This window comes from Condylura cristata, unplaced genomic scaffold, assembly GCF_000260355.1.
Source record: "Condylura cristata isolate star-nosed mole 26May11 unplaced genomic scaffold, ConCri1.0 scaffold00040, whole genome shotgun sequence".
Classification (NCBI taxonomy): domain Eukaryota; kingdom Metazoa; phylum Chordata; class Mammalia; order Eulipotyphla; family Talpidae; genus Condylura; species Condylura cristata.
The window spans coordinates 7,999,862-8,016,919 of record NW_004567141.1 but is presented as its reverse complement, the minus strand read 5'-3'; the positions used below and the strand labels follow the sequence as shown (position 1 = coordinate 8,016,919).

Sequence of the window (17,058 nt, the reverse complement as noted above, 5' to 3'; positions counted from 1 at the left end):
AAGAACCTTAGATCAGCTTCTCCTTCTGGACAGTCCTGCTTCATCCCTGTTCATTATACAGGTGTTGATCCTTCATAAGGACTTTGGGCCCCCAGTGTTATCTCAACAACTGCTCCCAGATACTGGCACAAAGCTGCCCCTTATCATTTCTTGAGACAAGTGGGCTTTGGGCTCACTTGATGGTGGGAGGTGGGTTCAGAGGAGGGCCCCTCTGCTGCAGGGAAGAAAAGTGTGCAGACAGGGTCTAGTTTGTGAGACCCCAACTCAGAGACACTCTCTTCTGGGGTCTGCCTGCTTTCTGGGAGAAGTCAGAGACCTAAACTAGGTATGTGCAATCTCCCACTTGTTAAAAGTTAGATCATGTTTACTAGGTATGTGCAATCTCCCACTTGTTAAAAGTTAGATCAGTGAACCAAACAAAATGCAGGCCAGCCTCATAAGGCAGACAGACCCAGGTGGAGGGTCTGCTCCTTCAGCAAGCAGCCTCTGACACCTCTGTGAGTGGTGTGGAGCCATCCCTGGCTCACTCAGGGGGAATGTCACAGCAGGACAGCTGGAGGACACTTGGTACCCTGTGGGTGTCCAGCCTGGCCTGGCTTGGGGCTGGATGGGCTCAAAATACCAGCTGGTTTCCTCCCGGGGGGCTTCCTCCCTCTCACTGGCCTTTGGCCTTGCCAGCCCATGCTCCTTAGTGTTCTACGCACCATGCAGATCTCAGTTGCCACGAGGTAACACAATCTGTTGAACCATTTCACATAAGCCTCTAGGTTGTTAGTCTTGTTGCTGAAACAAGGCTAGGAAAAACACAAGCACCACATTCTGAGTCTTTTTATGTCAGTAACTTTTTGAACATGAAGTCATTACAGATGAACAGAAAAATGTTGAAACCTTAAACATCACCCAGAAATACCAATGACTTGATGGGTACTGTTCTAGTCCTTCTATATACTCCCAGGTGAAATTTAGTGGGTAACACAGTGAATACTACCATACAGGATGCTTAGCTAGCATGCACTTTAAAGAATACACTCAGAAAACTCTTTAAAGTCCTCAAGAAAATGACTAATGAATAGAAAACTGGACACAGATCAGGGGTGGGTGCTCATGTCCAAAGCACATGAAAAGAAACTCCATTAATGGCCGGCAAAAATTTAAGTCTGACAATTTCAAATGTCAGTGAGAATGTGGAACAAGAATGCCTCCTCCTAGGAGGTAATGGGTAGCAGCTGGCATCACCTGGCAGGGCTGACCATGTGCCCCTCTCGATGCACTAGTTTCCTCCCTTGAGCGAGTCAGAGCTCAGTTCTCAAAGTGTTGTCTGTGGACTCCTGAGAACCCTGGGCGTTCTTTGAGGGTCCCATTTTCCCACAGGCAATATCATTTTCTTGCCATGTTATTGGCTTTTCACCATGTTGGCATTGCACTGATGTGTACAGAAGAGGGAAACTTTGCACACTGTTGATGGGCCTGGGCAGTGGCATAGGATAGAGAATCAAACTCAGGTCACAGAGGTGATGACACGGAGACTCGGCCTCAAGCCACCAGGGTGGTCCCTGGAGTCTTCAGTGATTTTTAAGATTGGAAAAGGTCCTCAGACCAAAACACTTGAGAAAAAATATGCTCCCACATACACTAGGAAAGCTATAAAAAGTGTTCATGTAAAAAAAAAAAGTGTTCATGTCAGCAATATCTAAAATAGTGAAGAGCTGGAAACAACACAAATGTTCATCTATAAATAGTAAAGTGGTTAAAGAAACGTCACATGCAGTCCTGATGTACTTCATGGTGAAAAAGTAATACAGTTGACTCTTGAACAATGTAGGTTTGAAGTTATATTGGTCCACTAAGATGCAGATTTTCTTGTGAACAGTGCAAACTATGATATCCATATATAAAATAATACTGTAAATATATTTCCTCTTAAGATTTTCTTAAGAACATTTTCTCCTTTCTGCTTATGTTATTGTAAAACAATAGTATATAATAACATACAAAATAGGTGTTAACTGACTGTTTATGTTTTGAATAAGACTTCCAACCAATAGCAGGGAATTAGTAGTTAAGTTTTAGGGGTGTCAAATTTATACATGTATTTTTCACTGCACCGGGTCAGCGACCCTAACCTATTATATTGTTTAAGGATCAACTGTACTTGGAAATGGACAAGAGCCAACCAGACTGAAACAGGAAAACGGCCTGCTAAAAGTAGGAAAACGGCCTGTTAACAGTAGCGACTCCTTCCCACTCTTGCCCAAAGCTGCCCACTGGGCTCCCCCGAGTAACCGGTATTCTGGAATTGCCTCCACGCATGTGCAAGCTGACATAGGCACGAGGTGCATCCTCCTTTGCTACTCAAATGGGCACACGATCTCGTCACTGCTCCTCACTCTACTCTCTTCTTTCCATAACGGATCTTGGGTGTTATCTCATATTTACAATTGTTCTTATTCTTAATAGGCACATATGTGGTCATTAGATTTTCAACCCAGTCCCCTTGGATGACAAGGTAGTTTGCTTTCAGCCTGTGGTCATAATAAACACTGTATCCACATATCTTTGTACATACAGTATGTCTACCTGGAGAATAAATCACTAGGTGTAGAACGCTCGGTTCCGGGTGTATATTTAAAGTGCTGATGCTATTTGTCAAGCTGCTCTCCAAAGGGGCCGTGCCAATTTCATTCTCTACAGGCCCAACACTCTCATGATGTTCAATCTGCTTATCTGACAGGTGAAAACACATTTGAATATACAATTTTCACTTCTTTTGTTAGTCTTTGGGGCGGAAGACATAGTGTTTCCAGGTCTAGACGGTATCCGAACCCGCTGTTAAGCGCCAGGAATCCCGACGATTGGGCCCTGAGAGAGGGACTGGCCCTGAAATCCAGGGTGTGGGCGGCCCATAGAGCTTGGCTCCAGGGCCACAGAAGGGAGCAAAGCCTTCACCTTTCCTGGGCAGCCCGCGCCAGCCCGCGCTTCCTTGAGTGGCCACTGGAGGGCACCAGTGCCCACCGAAATACACCAGGAGGGCACACCGGGGTCCCTGAGCTGGGGGGGGGGGTGTGAGGGGGAGGGGGTAAAGAGGGGTAAGGGTGGGGGATGGGGGGGCTGCGTCCTCCACCTTCCTCGGTTCCGGCCTGCCATACTGCCCTTGCTGGGCGGGTGACTGGCCAGGCCTGCCCACCCTTCTAGGCTTCCCGGACTCAGGGCCGTCCTGGTCTGACTCGCTCCGCCTGCCTGTGAGCTGGAGGCGCAAGGGTGAAGTGGCACAGCGGCTCCAAGTCCATCGCAGGTGTGGAACCCTCCAAAGCTCCCCAAGCGATGCTTGTGGGATCTGCCAGAGGTTCCAGTGGGTAGGGGTCATGCTGGAACCGCCCGCTCGAGGGCCTTCTACCTTTGTGCTGGCCAGAGGGTCCTTGTTCACAAAAGCCTGGACAAACTCCTCAGGCCCAATGTTCCGCAGCCGCTCCTGCACCAGGAGGGAGAATAATCAGGAAAAGAAGACAGGTGAAGGGAGGGGTGCCCACTGGTGGTCCACTTGATGCACCCAGTGAGGTTGTCTGCCTCCTAACCCACCCCTTCTGTTGAGTTGCCTTGGGCACAATCATCCCTGAAGGAAGCAGAATCTCCTTTCTCCTTTCCCACACCCAGGGGCTGCTGCACTTCATGGGGTGTAAGCGGACATGTCCCCCACATGGTGTTTGTGATGTGTTTTACCTAGGAAACCAGGTTCTAAAATCAGAGACTTGAAATACCTCACCCACTCCAGGTAAGCCTGGTGAGTAAGAGCAAGTGGTCTGAATCCCAGCTCTGTCCCTCCTGCTGTGTGACTTCCACCAAATCACTTAACCTCTCTGGGCCTTAGTTTCCTCTTTGGTAGAAAAGAGATTAATAGCATCTAGTCAGTAGGGTGACAGAAAGATGAAATGAGGTAGTGCACTTAAGTGTGGAGTATGGTGCCTGGAAAGCAGTAAGGGCACCCTAAACCTTAAAAGGAAAGAAACTCATTTCCGGTCTCCCCTCTCTCTAAAGTAGGTCTCTTGACATTATATGCTGGAGGCTGGGTGGGGCGCCCCTTTCACAAGCAGAAAGGCCTGCCTGGGCATCTTGAGAAAACTGGGTGAGAATAATGTACGTATATAGCCTAGATGAAGAAACTGAGGCCCAGGTGGGGAAGGTATGTGTGGTGGAAGGACCACATGACCAGATGGTGTCAGAGTCAAGACTGAACCCAGCTCCTCTGTCTCAGGCCGGGACTCTCTAGTTGGCCAGGGTCCCCAGCTGGGCAGGCTGGCACATCCAGCCCCAGGACTGGTGAGGGTCTGCTTCGAACCAGGGTCCTCCGGAGATGGCCAGCTGCCTCTGCTATAACAGGCTAGGACTTGGGTATGTGCTGAGACAAGCCCAGAGGGCCAGATGGGTGAACAGCTGTTCTCAGTTGTCCTGGTTCTGAGTCTGGGTAGGGGGTGGCATGGGCCTGCTTACCAGCTCCACGTGGGTCAGCTGCTGAGCCAGTGTGTAGGGGTCACTGCAGATGACTAGGAGCTCCCTATGGATGGAGGCCGGCGGCTTGGTCCTGTAGGCAATGGGCTTGTCAGCTCCCAGCAGGCATTCTGAGCCCTGGCCCAGAGTCGCCAGCTTCTGGTGCAGAGCCTGCAAGAGCTGGTGCATCCTCTTTCGGTATGCCTGGAGGGTGGTGAGGAAAGGGGAGCTCAGACCTAAACACCTATCTCTGCATCTCTAACACCTCAGGTGCAGTGATGACTGTCCCCAAGTGTGCCTGCATGTGACCCCACCTCTGAAGCAGCACCCGGTCCAGGGCGGGCTGTGGTTGGAGCTGCAGTTGAGGTCAGTAGGGGAGAAGGTGACAAAACTATAGTGGGAATGGGAAGAGTTCCCACCTCAGCTGTCTGGCAGTGGGGCGGGGGCGGGGGTGGGTGTTGAGGCTTGTTGCAGAAAGGAAAGAGGAGAAAGCTGGAATGGGCCCTGCCTGCAGGTGGCCCATTTTTTGCTTGGCTTTCATGGGGGACCCTCCTGCCTCCAGGCCTAGCTCTGGGCACGTGATGAGTGTTTCATAACCACCATGTGCTGACAAAAGGCTTACCATTTAGCTCAGATAATGGGGTCTTGCTGTTTGGTCTTGGGCTGGGCTCAGGAATGAAAGTGGGTACTCTCACTCTTAGGGAGTACACAGGCTCCCACCCACAGAGGCCTCTATTGGACTGACTGGGTTTATCAAGGGAGATGTCTACACTTTTCCAGGTTTGGTTAGTAACACAGAATGATGTAAATGGCCTCCAGGGGTGGACGTAGGTCCCCAGGGGCCAAGAAGTGGGCCTGGGACAGGTGATGGGCACCAGGGCCTTGTCTTCTGGCAAACACAAGGCTCCCGGCAGACAGGATCTGGCTCTATAGGGTTCGAGCATAACAGTGAACATTCAGTGATACCTGGTAATTCATACAGCAAAAGTGCACTTGCTCCATGCTTTCCTGAAATATGCAAACCTAATGGCATTTGGCAGGCATTAGGTTGCTGGGTTGCTGGGCTGAGTGTCCCTGGGGCCTCAGAAATTTCTCGCTGTCTCTGGTAGGGCTCACGGGGAACTCTGAGGTCCAGCATTGTTAGTTCCCAGAGCTCTGGTGACAGAGATGGCATCTGCCTGGCCCCTGATGGAAACACTTCTTTGTGAAGTGATCACCAGCAGCTGTGGTGGAGGCCTCAGGACAAAGGGATAGGACTGCGCCCCCCCCACCCCCCATCAGCATCAGATTTAGCAAACGCTAAATCCTAGAGCTCTGGGTGCAGACCCAGAAGGTACCCCCTGGTTAGCTGGGCACTGTGTGGGTACTGGTTAGCTGGGCACTGTGTGGGTAACTGAGGCTGACTTTTCCTTCTGTCACCCATACAAGCAAAGCCCCTCTCAGCTCTGCTGTGTCCCAAAGTGTGGGCAGCAGGCTGCTCGGAGGCCTTATTTGAGTGCCAGGAAGATGGTGAGTTTGGTCTAGCCATGGCCAGCCCTGGTGACATCTGCTTTGATCCCCCAACACTTTCACTGGTCCCCACTATCTCTCCTTTATCCAGTCAGTCATCTCATTATAGCTACAATGGCCATGGCATCCCCAAACCCCACCCCCCATTCACCCCACCACACCTCTATTCAGTTCCCCTTCTGTCAGCATCAGGTCAGCTCCCTCCAAGATCTCCTGAGTGTCAGGGCCATTCTCAGGCTGCACTTGCCTTGGCTACCTCATCTTGGCTTTGGGGCCCTTCCACCTTGGGCTGTCTATCTGCACCTTGATGGGCCTGTCCCCCACTCCCCTCTTCCTTTTACTTTGATCCTGGATGTGCTGATTCATGTCCAAGGTATAATGTTCACATGAGGACAAAATGCAATTTACACACATGGTTTCTCTCTCTGACCTCTCAAGGGGCTGCCTCGACCCAGCAAGAGCAAGCAGAAGTCCTGCTTCCCTAGCCCAGAGCTGCTGCCTTTGCCTGTTACCTGTCTCAGCAAACAACACAGATCAAGCTATCCTCAACCTACCCTCTCTCTCAATTCCATTTCCAATTTGTTTCCCACCATGGTCTCCACGGCTGAGGCTGTGTTGGGCTCTCCTGTGGCTGCAGTGGCCTCTACAGTGGACCTCTTGCCTCCATGCCAGCTTTCTTCCACTCCACTCTGCAGCCAGGATTGCCTGTCCAAAATGCACACCTGGCCACTCTATATCCTTCCTAAAATGCCTCCATGTTTTTACAAAGTCAAAGGCCGCAAGTGGCTTTGGGGCCAAGCCCAGCTCTGGCCATGCTGGGTAGACTCCACGTGGCCCTTGCTTCCCTTCTCTGCTCCGGACACAGGTCATGCCTACTACTCCTCATTCACTCCTCCACTGTATCCCTCCCCTCAGTAGGCTCCTGCAGCCTTCTCCCTCCTGATGTGTTGTCATCCTCTGGCTCTCAGCATCCCATGTCTCCCCTTGTCCAAGCCGCAGTCAGAGGGATTACCCATCTCCTCTCAATGGGCGCCAACTGCATGGAGATGGCACAGGCCATGCTTTGCGGGCCTCACCCAGCGAGGGGCAATGCCTGCATGTGCCCACATGTGTGATTGGAGCATCATGGCCCCTCCTGCTCTGGGCAGCTTCCACAGGGTAGACTGAGGTGCCAAGTGAGGCTGCACCTGCCATTTGCTAGAGCTGCACGTTTCCCCTATTTTTTAAAAAATATGCAGATGATTTAGAAGGAGTTGTTTCTACTGAATCAATATCTACTCCAAATAATCATCATTCCCTGAGTGTTCATTCACTTGGAATTTTTCCACTTTACAGTTGACTCATCCCTGAATCTTCTGCACACCCATGATGGTGAGGACAATACTTGCCTTTTCGTTTGAGTTCCCTCATTTCCTCACTGATTCCTACACCCTTGTGGCTAGAGATCTCAGCATATTTGGGCAGACCCAGTGAATGGTCACTGAACAGGGGTGGGGAGGGAAGACCCTTGCCACTGTCAGGGCCAACGTCACATAGCACCGATGCTGCCCATGTGTACCACTCCCCCAGTGCTGGCCTCCCGCTTGCCTGGACATGGTGTGGCCACCCACCTTCTAGCTCCCTTTCCAGAGCCACCTGCTATGTGTCCAGAGCTTGGTTCAAGTATAAAGCTGGCTAGTGGAGGTGGTTGAAGTTTTCTGGGGTTTTCCAAGTTCTCCAACTGGACACTTCATGGTTACAACCTGCGGGATTGCACAGGTGAGTGTCCCTGTTCTCTGAAGTTCTCAAAAACTGTCACCTGAATCAGCCCAGGGATGATATGCAGTGGGCTCAGCACCCCCTACAAAGGCAGGGAGTCATGTGCTCCCAGAGCTGTGCACCTACTGCCAGCTTGTTCACCATCTCATGGCAGCTTTCTACTAACCTATGCCTTAGTATGCAGCTTGGTCAGCCCAGCAGGCTGTGGAGTGAGTGAGCAGGAAAGCAAAGTCATCCTGTTCTCGGCACGCCAGGCTCCTCAGCAGCTGGCCTGATGCGTAAGGTTGGAGCCTGGCTCTCTCCCTATCCTGTCTCCCTTGCTGGGGCTGCTACCTTCTGGGCTTCCCCAGCCTCCCTCAGTCTTGAGATTGGCCCTCTGAGCCAAGGCTGCTGAGTGATCTACTGAAAGGCCCCCCAAAGCAGGGCACCCTGCCCATTTCAGGGTGTCCCAGACAGGATGTCTAGATGCAGTGGCAGGTGCTCAGAAGGTTTCCATGGAACCACCAGACAGAATAGTCTCCTTAACTCCTCTCCCTCATTCTGTGTCTAGCTGCAGGGAGGGGTGAGGACCAGCGTGAAGATGTGGGCCTGCCCATCAATGCCAGAGGGAACAGGAGGAAAGGGAAAGTGAAAGTTGTCTGCTGGGCCTAGTGCTGTCCGTGAGCTCTGCTGTTCTCACAGCCTCTTTCACCCTTCCTCTTACAGAAAGAAAATTAAGGTTCAGAGAGGTTAAGTAAATTGTTCAAAAACACACAGCTCTGGAAACAAAAACTCACCCTCATCTCATTGTGCGAATGGCATTCTACATGTCACCTGATTCTATCCTTGTGTGTGAATCCTTTCAGGTAGTGCAAAATATTTTTGGAGCAAAAGATATAATATTTATGATTTGCTTAAAAATAATTTGGAGGGGGGAAAAGTATTTGAGGGGTTGGAAGAAACAAGTTTGGCCAAATGTTGTTAATTGTTGCAGCATGGTTGCTATCCTTTATGTTTGTGTATATTTGAAACAGTCCATAATAAAAGTTGCATAAAATTAAGAATAATCTCTATGCTTAAGGGCTTTACCTGAGGAAAGAATTTGTCCCTAATCATAGTTCACATTTACCAAATACTGAAATAAGAGCACACGTAGCTTCAGGAAGTCTTTGCTGCAAAGCTGATCAATGAGAAAAGTTATCTGTTTTCCTAATTAAGAAGTTGATGCTGATTGCGTCTCTTGCTCTCTCACTCAGGAAAAGGCACTCTAGACCATGTGACTCGGCATTTTCAGTCAGCCAAGCTGAATGCCAGAAACAGGCAATAGGACCTGGAAACCTACATGTCAAAAAATCTCCCAAAGTGGGGAGCACCTGGGCTCTAATGCTGCAGACGGACACTTCCTGCGCATTCAGGCCCAGCTGCAACACTTCTAATGAGCTCTCCCCCATGGCTGTATCCAAACAGAGGGAACACGGGACATCAGAAGGCTGCAAAGATCAACAGGCACCTTCCAGAGAAAAGGACTCAATGTGTTACTGGAAGAAGCTGAACACGACAAGAGACCCCTGACTGTCACTGGCAGAGATGACAAATTCCACAAGTGGAGGCTGGAAAAACAGGAGATATTGAAACAAAACAAGATTCAGACTACCCTCCACAACTGATGTGTCTGGAAGTACCTCTGCATCCCAGAAAGAACATCCAGAAAAAAATGCAAGTAATAACAACACCGTGTCTCAACTTTCTCAATAGAAAGTATTAGAAAATACACAACAGGGAAAAGAAGACAAACAAATATTCAAGGAAGTCCACAGGGGGAAAATTCACCACAAAAAGATCAGTCACCAGAAATCACCAAAGAAATGGAAGAACTGCTCAGCCTACCAGACAGAGAATTCAAAATCATCAGGATAAACAAACAAAAAAAAGAAGAGAAGGGTAAAAATGATATGAGGCAAGCCATCAGGAGTTGAAGAATGCGAACAAGAAAGTGAATGAAAGAAATGAAAACAAACAAAAAAACAATGAAATGAGATAAGCTGAAGAAAGAAAATGATACATTAAAAAGAAATAGAAGAAGTGGAGGACATGAAAAGGACACTGGAAGAGATAAAGAATGCTGGGAAAAGTAATGAAAACACAATAGATGAAATGGAAGAACGAATCAGCTCCTTTGAAGATGCAGAAATAAAGAGGATTAAAACTGAAAAAGAAAGAGAAAAAAAAAGAAAAGGAATGAAGAAACACTTCAAGAGCTATCTGACACCATTAGGAATGGAAATATCTGACACCATTAGGAATGGAAATATCAGAGTTAGAGGTATCCCAGAAGGTGAAGAGAAAGGCCAAGGAATAGAGAAAATATTCACAGAGATAACAGAAGAGAACTTCCCTAATATGAAGAAGGAGATGAAAGTAGTTATCCAAGAAGCAAGAAGAACACTGTGACTACCATGACGACAGGAGAAATACAGCAAGACACATCATAATAAAACTACCAAGAATGCAAGACAAGGTAACGATAATGAGAATGACAAAGGTAAGAAACAAATAACCTATAAAGGGAAACCGATTAGGCTGACATCAGACTTCTCCAAAGAAACACTACAGGCAAGAAGAGAGTGGAGGGACATATTCAACAAACTCCAAAGCATTAAATGCCAACCAAGAATACTCTATCCTGCAAAGCTCTCCTTCCTCTACAAAGAAAGAATAAGGACATTTTTAAACAAACAGAAACTCCACAATTTTGTCATGACTAAACCCCCACTCCAAAAAATACTACAAGAAGCCCTCAAACCAAATCCAACAGAAAAATGAACAAGAAGAGTTAAAAACAAGCAATAAAAATACAAAAGGATAAACATGGCAAATGTAGGTGCCAGTATGACAATAGTATCTCTAAATACAAATGGCTTAAACTCGTCAATAAAAAAACACAGAGTTGAAGGGTGGATTAAAACACAGAACCCAACGTTCTCCTGTCTGGAGGAAACACATCTAACTGCAAAAGATAAAGCCAGATTGAAAATAAAAGGATAGAAAAATAATTCTACAAGCAAATGGACCAGAAAAGAAGGCAGGAATGGCTATATTTATAACAGATAAAATAGACTTCAAACTAAAAAAGTTAAAAGAGACACAGAAGGCCACTACATTATGAGTAAGGGGACAATACAACAAGAAGACATAGCAATCATCACCATATATGCACCAAACGAAGGAGCACCAAAATATATTAGCAAACTACTGTCATCTATGAAAACGTATATCAGAGAAAATACATACATAGTAGGAGACTTCAACATGCCACTCACAACATTGGACAGATCAACAAGACAAAAAAATAAGCAAAGACACAAAGCTCTGAACAAGGACCTGGACAACATGGGTCTAACAGGCATTTATAGAATACTGTGCCCCAAAATATCTGAGTACACATTTTTCTCAAACACGCATGGATCATTCTCTAGGATTGACCACATACTGGGTCACAAGATAAATATCATTAGAATCATTAAGATCGAAATCATACCAACTATTTTCTCTGACCATGAAGGAATCAAACTAGAAATAAACCATATGAGGATGAAAAGAAACACACCTACCATGTGGAGACTGAAACCCACACGACTGGAGGACCACTGGATTAATGAGGAGAACAAAGAAAAAATTAAAAAATACCTGGAGAAGATCGACAATGATGACACAAGTCACCAAAACATATGGGACACATTAAAAGCAGTTATAAGAGGAAAATATATAGCAATACATGCTCATATAAAGAAACAAGAAATAACTCAAAGAATCAACGTAATGTCCCACCTTAAAGAATTGGAAAAAGAACAACAAAATACCCCAAAAGCCAGCAGAAGACAGGAAATAATAAAAGTTAAGTCAGAAATAAATGAAATAGATGTTAGAAAAACAGTCCAAAATATCAACGAAACCAAAAGTTGGTTTTTCAAAGAAATAAACTAGACAGGCCACTAGCCAGGCTCACAAATTAAAAACAAGAGAATGCACAAATAAATAGAATCATAAATGAAAGAGGAGAAATCACAACAGATCCAGCAGAAATCAAAAGAATAATCAGAGAATACTATGAACAACTATATGCAAACAAATTCGATAATTTAGCAGAAATGGACAAATTCCTACAACTCTACAACCACACAAATCTAGATAAAGAAGAAATAGAACACTTAAACAGGCCAAGAAAATTGAAGAAGTAATCAAAACCCTCCCCAAAAATAAAAGCCCAGACTAGATGGATTTACAAATGAATTTTACCGAATGTTCAGAAAAGAACTAGTGCCCATTCTACACAGACTCATCCAAAAAATCAAAAAAGAGGGAAAACTACTACATACTTTCTACAAAGCCAACATCACACTATATCAAAACCAAAGACAACACACAAAAAGAAAACTTCAGACCAATCTCCCTAATGAACACTGATGCAAAAATCCTCAACAAAATCTTAGCCAACAGAATCCAACAAAGCATCAAAAGAATAATACACCATGACCAAGTGAGCTTTATCTCAAGAGCATAAAGATGATTCAACATACAGAAAACCAATCCACCACATCAAACGACAGAAAAATAAAAACCACATAATCATATCAATAGATGTGGAGAAGGCATTCGACAAAGTTCAACACCCACTTATGTTTAAGGTCCTTGAAATCCTCAAAATAGAAGAAACGTACCTCAACATGATAAAAGCTATATATGACAAACCCACAGTCAATATTATCCTCAACGGAGAAAAACTGAATGCTGTTCCCTTGACATCAGAAACAAGACAAGGGTGTCCACTATCGCCACTGCTCTTCAACATAACATTGGAAGTTCTAGCCAGAGCAATAAGAAAGGAAAAAGACATACAAGGAATCCAAATAGGTAAAGAAGTAAAACTGTCCTTATTTGCATATGATATGTTAATCTTCATGGAAAATCTTAAAAACTTTACAGAGAAACTAATCAAAACTATCAATCAGTTTAGCAAGGTAGAAGGATACAAAATCAACACAAAAAATCAGGCCTTCCTCTACATGAACAACCAATGAGAAGAAACAGAAATATAAAAAAAAATCCCTTTTTCAATTAAAACAAAAAGAATCAAATACCTGGGTATCAACCTAACAAAAGAGGTAAAAGCCCTATACAAAGAAAATTACAAAACACTGTTAAAAGAAATTCAAAAAAACACTTTGAAATGGAAAGACATCCCATGATCATGGATTGGAAGAATTAACATCATCAAAATGGCCATCCTGCCAAAAGCAATATACAGATTTAACACCATCCCAATAAAAGAGTCAATGACATTCTTCAAAGAAATAGAAAAAATATTGATGAGATTCTTAATGGAACAACAAAAGACCTCGAATAGCCCAAAACTCTCATGACTAGGAAGAAAGAGAATGAAGACATTACAATCCCAAACTTCAAGCTATAATACAAAGCCTTAATAATCAAACCTGCATGGTACTGGAACAAGAACAAACATACAGACCAGTGGATTCAGCTAGAAAACCCAGATATAAACCTATAGGTTTATGGACAGCTAATCTTTGACAAAGGAGCAAAATAGATAAAATGGAACAAAGAACATTTGTTTAGCAAATGATGCTGGGAAAATGGGGAAGCTACAGGCAAAAAAGTGAAACTAGATCACTGCCTCACTCCAGTCACAAAAATCAACTCGAAGCGGATTAAAGACCTAGACATAAGAACGGAAACCATAAAATACCTGTAAGCAAAGATGGGTAAACACTGCACAATATCCATCCACCTAGGCGACATCTTTAAAGATAGAACACCCAACGCAACGATAGTGAAGGCAAGGATAAATAGATGGGACTACATCAAGTTAAGGAGTTTCTTTACAGCAAAAGAGACATTACAAAAAACAGACAGCCCACTGATTGGTAAAAAATTTTCTCACACAAAAGTAGCGATAAATGATTGATCACAAAAATATACGGAGAACTGATGAAACTCAACAAAAATAAACAACCCCATCAAGAAATGGGCAGGAGAGCTAAAAAGGCATTTCTCCAAAGAGGAAATGCAGATGGCCAACAAGCCTATGAAAAAATGCTCAACATCACTTGTAATAAGGGAGATGCAAATTAAAACCACAATGAGATACCACCTCACCCCAGTGAGAATGGCACATCTTCAAGCAACTAGCAACAACAAATGTTGGTGAGGATGTGGAGAAAAAGGAACTCTCCTGCACTGCTGGTAGGAATGCAAACTAGTACAACCACTATGGAAAACTGTTTGGAGGTTCCTCAAACTGCTTAACATGGAGCTTCCCTACAACCCACAATCCCACTCCTAGGTGTCTACCCAAAAGACACAAAAACACTGATTCTAAAAGGTACCTGCATCCCCATGTTTATTGCTGCTTTATTCACAATTGGAAAGACATGGAAACACCCAAATTCCCAAAAATGGATGACTGGATTAAAAGATGTGGTACATAAACACAATGGAATATTACTCAGTAACCAAAAAAGAAACACATGTCTTTTGCAGCAACATGGATGGAGCTGGAGAAGATCATGCTTAGTGAAATAAGCCAGAAAGGAAAAATACCTGATAGTTTCTGTCATAGCAGGAATATAATGGAACAGGTGAGAAAATAATGATAATGATGAACAGCTACATACCAGGGATGGAGTGAGGAGTGGAGTCAAAAACAGTTGGTGGAGGGAAATGTACTGACTATGGTGATGGCACATGGGTGATTTGGTGATGGGAAACCCTAGGGGGTTACAACTGATATGGAAAAATGCACAAAAATATGTAAAAATAAACTACTATAAAATTAAAAAAAAAAAGGAAGTTGAAGCTCAGAGAGGTGAAGCAATTTGCTTAAGGTCACACAGCTGAGATTTCTGTACTTCCTACTCTGAGTCCTATAGGGCCTGCCTTACCAGTTTGCTTCAGGGCTCACCAGCCCCTTTCTGAACCATACCTGTGTCTCCATTGATATGGGGTGTGTGGGGGTGGGGTGGGGAACAGCTGCAGCCCAAGGGAGGGGAGCAAAGCACCAAAGGGACAACACCCAGGGGTGGGTGCTTTGTGTGGAAGATTAACTTGGGGTTGGTGACGACATCCCTAGCAGGAGCAACACTGGCCTGATGGATGGGTGGGAGCTGGGAACCCCCATTGCAATCTGCACTGGAATGCACAGCACAATAGACCCAAGAAAAGCAATTGGAGATGTCCCGAGTGACCATCTGTGCTCTGAAGCCCCACAGGTAGTGGGTGACTGCTTCCAGCCCCTCCTTCGTTATCACTTGTGTCTCATTTTCATCTACAAGGTGGTAGAAATTTTCCAGCACAGCCCTGGGGGCAGGACTGACAGGTTGCTGGCAAGTCCAAGAGGAGGCCCTGCTTCCTGAGGATTTTCAGCCTGTGATGGTCAGCTGTCTCCCATCACCATGGTCCGAGCAACAGGGTCTGCCTTTGAAATGGCAGGGGCAGGCCAGAGAGAGCAGATACTCCACCATGTCAGTGTCTTAAATATAGAAGGCTGAAGGCCTCTGGGAGGAGGGAGAAGAAAGAGCGTTCATCCCCTTATATTCCCTCAACTTTGTCCATCCAAACACCACGCCTGTACCCATTCTTTCTCTATCCATGTGTACGGACCACTTCCCTGTTGTTAGCTCACTTGTTTGTCCTTCCTCCCTCCTTTCTAATATTCACTTGTTCGTCAATCCATTATCCATCCATATATTCTTAGTCATCCAACTACCCACCTGCCCACCCATCTATCCATCCACCCACAAATCCGCCTACCAACCCATTCATCAACTTATTCATCCACCTCCATCCATCCATTCCAGATACCTACCTACTACCCATCCTGATTCATCTGCCTACCCACACCCACACCTACCCATTCATCTATCCATCTCTCCACCCACCTACCTTTCTTACCTTTCTCTCCCTTCATGCCATATCCAATGGCCTCTCCAACTATCCAAACATCTATCTTCTGCTTCTGCCCATCCATCAAAGTAGCCAACTATTCAGCCAATCAATCAGCATCTCTTCTCTTATTTCCACCCACCTCTCCTGATCAACACAACCATCAAGTCCTCCCTGACTTTGTTTCCTTCTGTGTGCTAACCTAAACATCCCAATTCATAGTTGGGCAAGGGATACCAATGAGATGACTCTCAACTCACTGAGTCCCCAGAACAGCTGAGTCATGATGTGATGTGATGCCTGGGACAGGGGCTCCCTGTCTGTACCTCAGGCCATAGACTTTATGACTTCTTCTGCCCAGGCTGTCTTAATGGTTTTCCGTTGCTTCCCAGTGGCTGGTTCTGCCATGTACAGACCCACTTTGGGGCACATCCCTAGCTACCAGCTTGCCCATCCAGTCTCCTCTCAGGGCAGCTGACATGCACACTGCCACCCAACATTCTCCATCCTGAAAACATCAATGTGTGCTCCAGGGGCATTGAGGATGCTGCTATACCTTCCCTTGCTGGACCCACCCAGAGACCTCTGTCCTCTTCACAGAGGGCCCTTTTTTGTGTTCTTACCCTAACCCTGTGAGGTGGGGATTTTGCCCTCACTTCATCTAGAGCAGCGCAGCTGGACAGCAGGGCCAGGAAGGGGGAAAAGGCACATGACGCCCAGGGAGTGGCTGCCTCCTGGTCACTGCAAGGGTTGGATCCTTTCCTCCAGGCTGCTGTTTTAGCCCAGAGGCCCTCTCTCCTCATGTGCCTGGCCTGCAGGGTTTACAGCTTATCCCTGGAGGCTGAGAGGAGACAGGACATTCTGCTCAGATAGCATGTGGTATTATTTCCACTGCTTCTATTAGTCTGGTTCTTGTGGAACATCCTTTCCCAACTGGCAGTCCTTTGTTCAGAACCTCTCACCATCAGCCAGGACCAGATATGATGCAGGGACAGGAGGAAGAGGCCTTGGGGGCATAGGCCTGAGACAAGCAGGACTAATGGGTCATAGACCCATGGCCTGACCATATGACCTTGGAGTCTCTGAGTGGGTCTTCCTCGCTTGCTATCTCATGCCATCATGACAGAAGGGCAGTGGGGAGATCAAGAGGTCAGTGTAGAACCAAAGGCCTGCGGGACCCTCCCTGATGGCATAGCAGGTTAAAGCACAGCATTACAGAGCTAAAGCTACTTCAGCACAAGTTCAATCCCTGCCCCGGAGGTGACCACATGGTGTGGCAGACCTTTCCTGACCTGCCCACTGCTCCCTCAGCAGTATACTTCATCCATCTGCCTGTTCTGCTCCCCACTCTGTCTCTAGTGAGTCCTCTCA

At 46.1% G+C, this 17,058-nt stretch overlaps 1 protein-coding gene across 1 annotated transcript in view; it reads right to left on the bottom strand.

Annotated features, from left to right (window-relative positions):
* Nucleotides 1-17,058, bottom strand: part of RASGEF1C (RasGEF domain family, member 1C) — a 99,663-nt gene that overhangs the window by 17,669 nt on the left and 64,936 nt on the right. Inside the window, exons 4-7 of the mRNA XM_012733271.1 lie at nt 6,546-6,680; nt 4,486-4,686; nt 3,395-3,469; nt 705-794 (exon numbers count right to left, since the gene is read on the bottom strand). Of these exons, the coding sequence (XP_012588725.1) occupies nt 705-794; nt 3,395-3,469; nt 4,486-4,686; nt 6,546-6,680 (501 nt within the window). The remainder of the gene's footprint in view (nt 1-704; nt 795-3,394; nt 3,470-4,485; nt 4,687-6,545; nt 6,681-17,058) is intronic.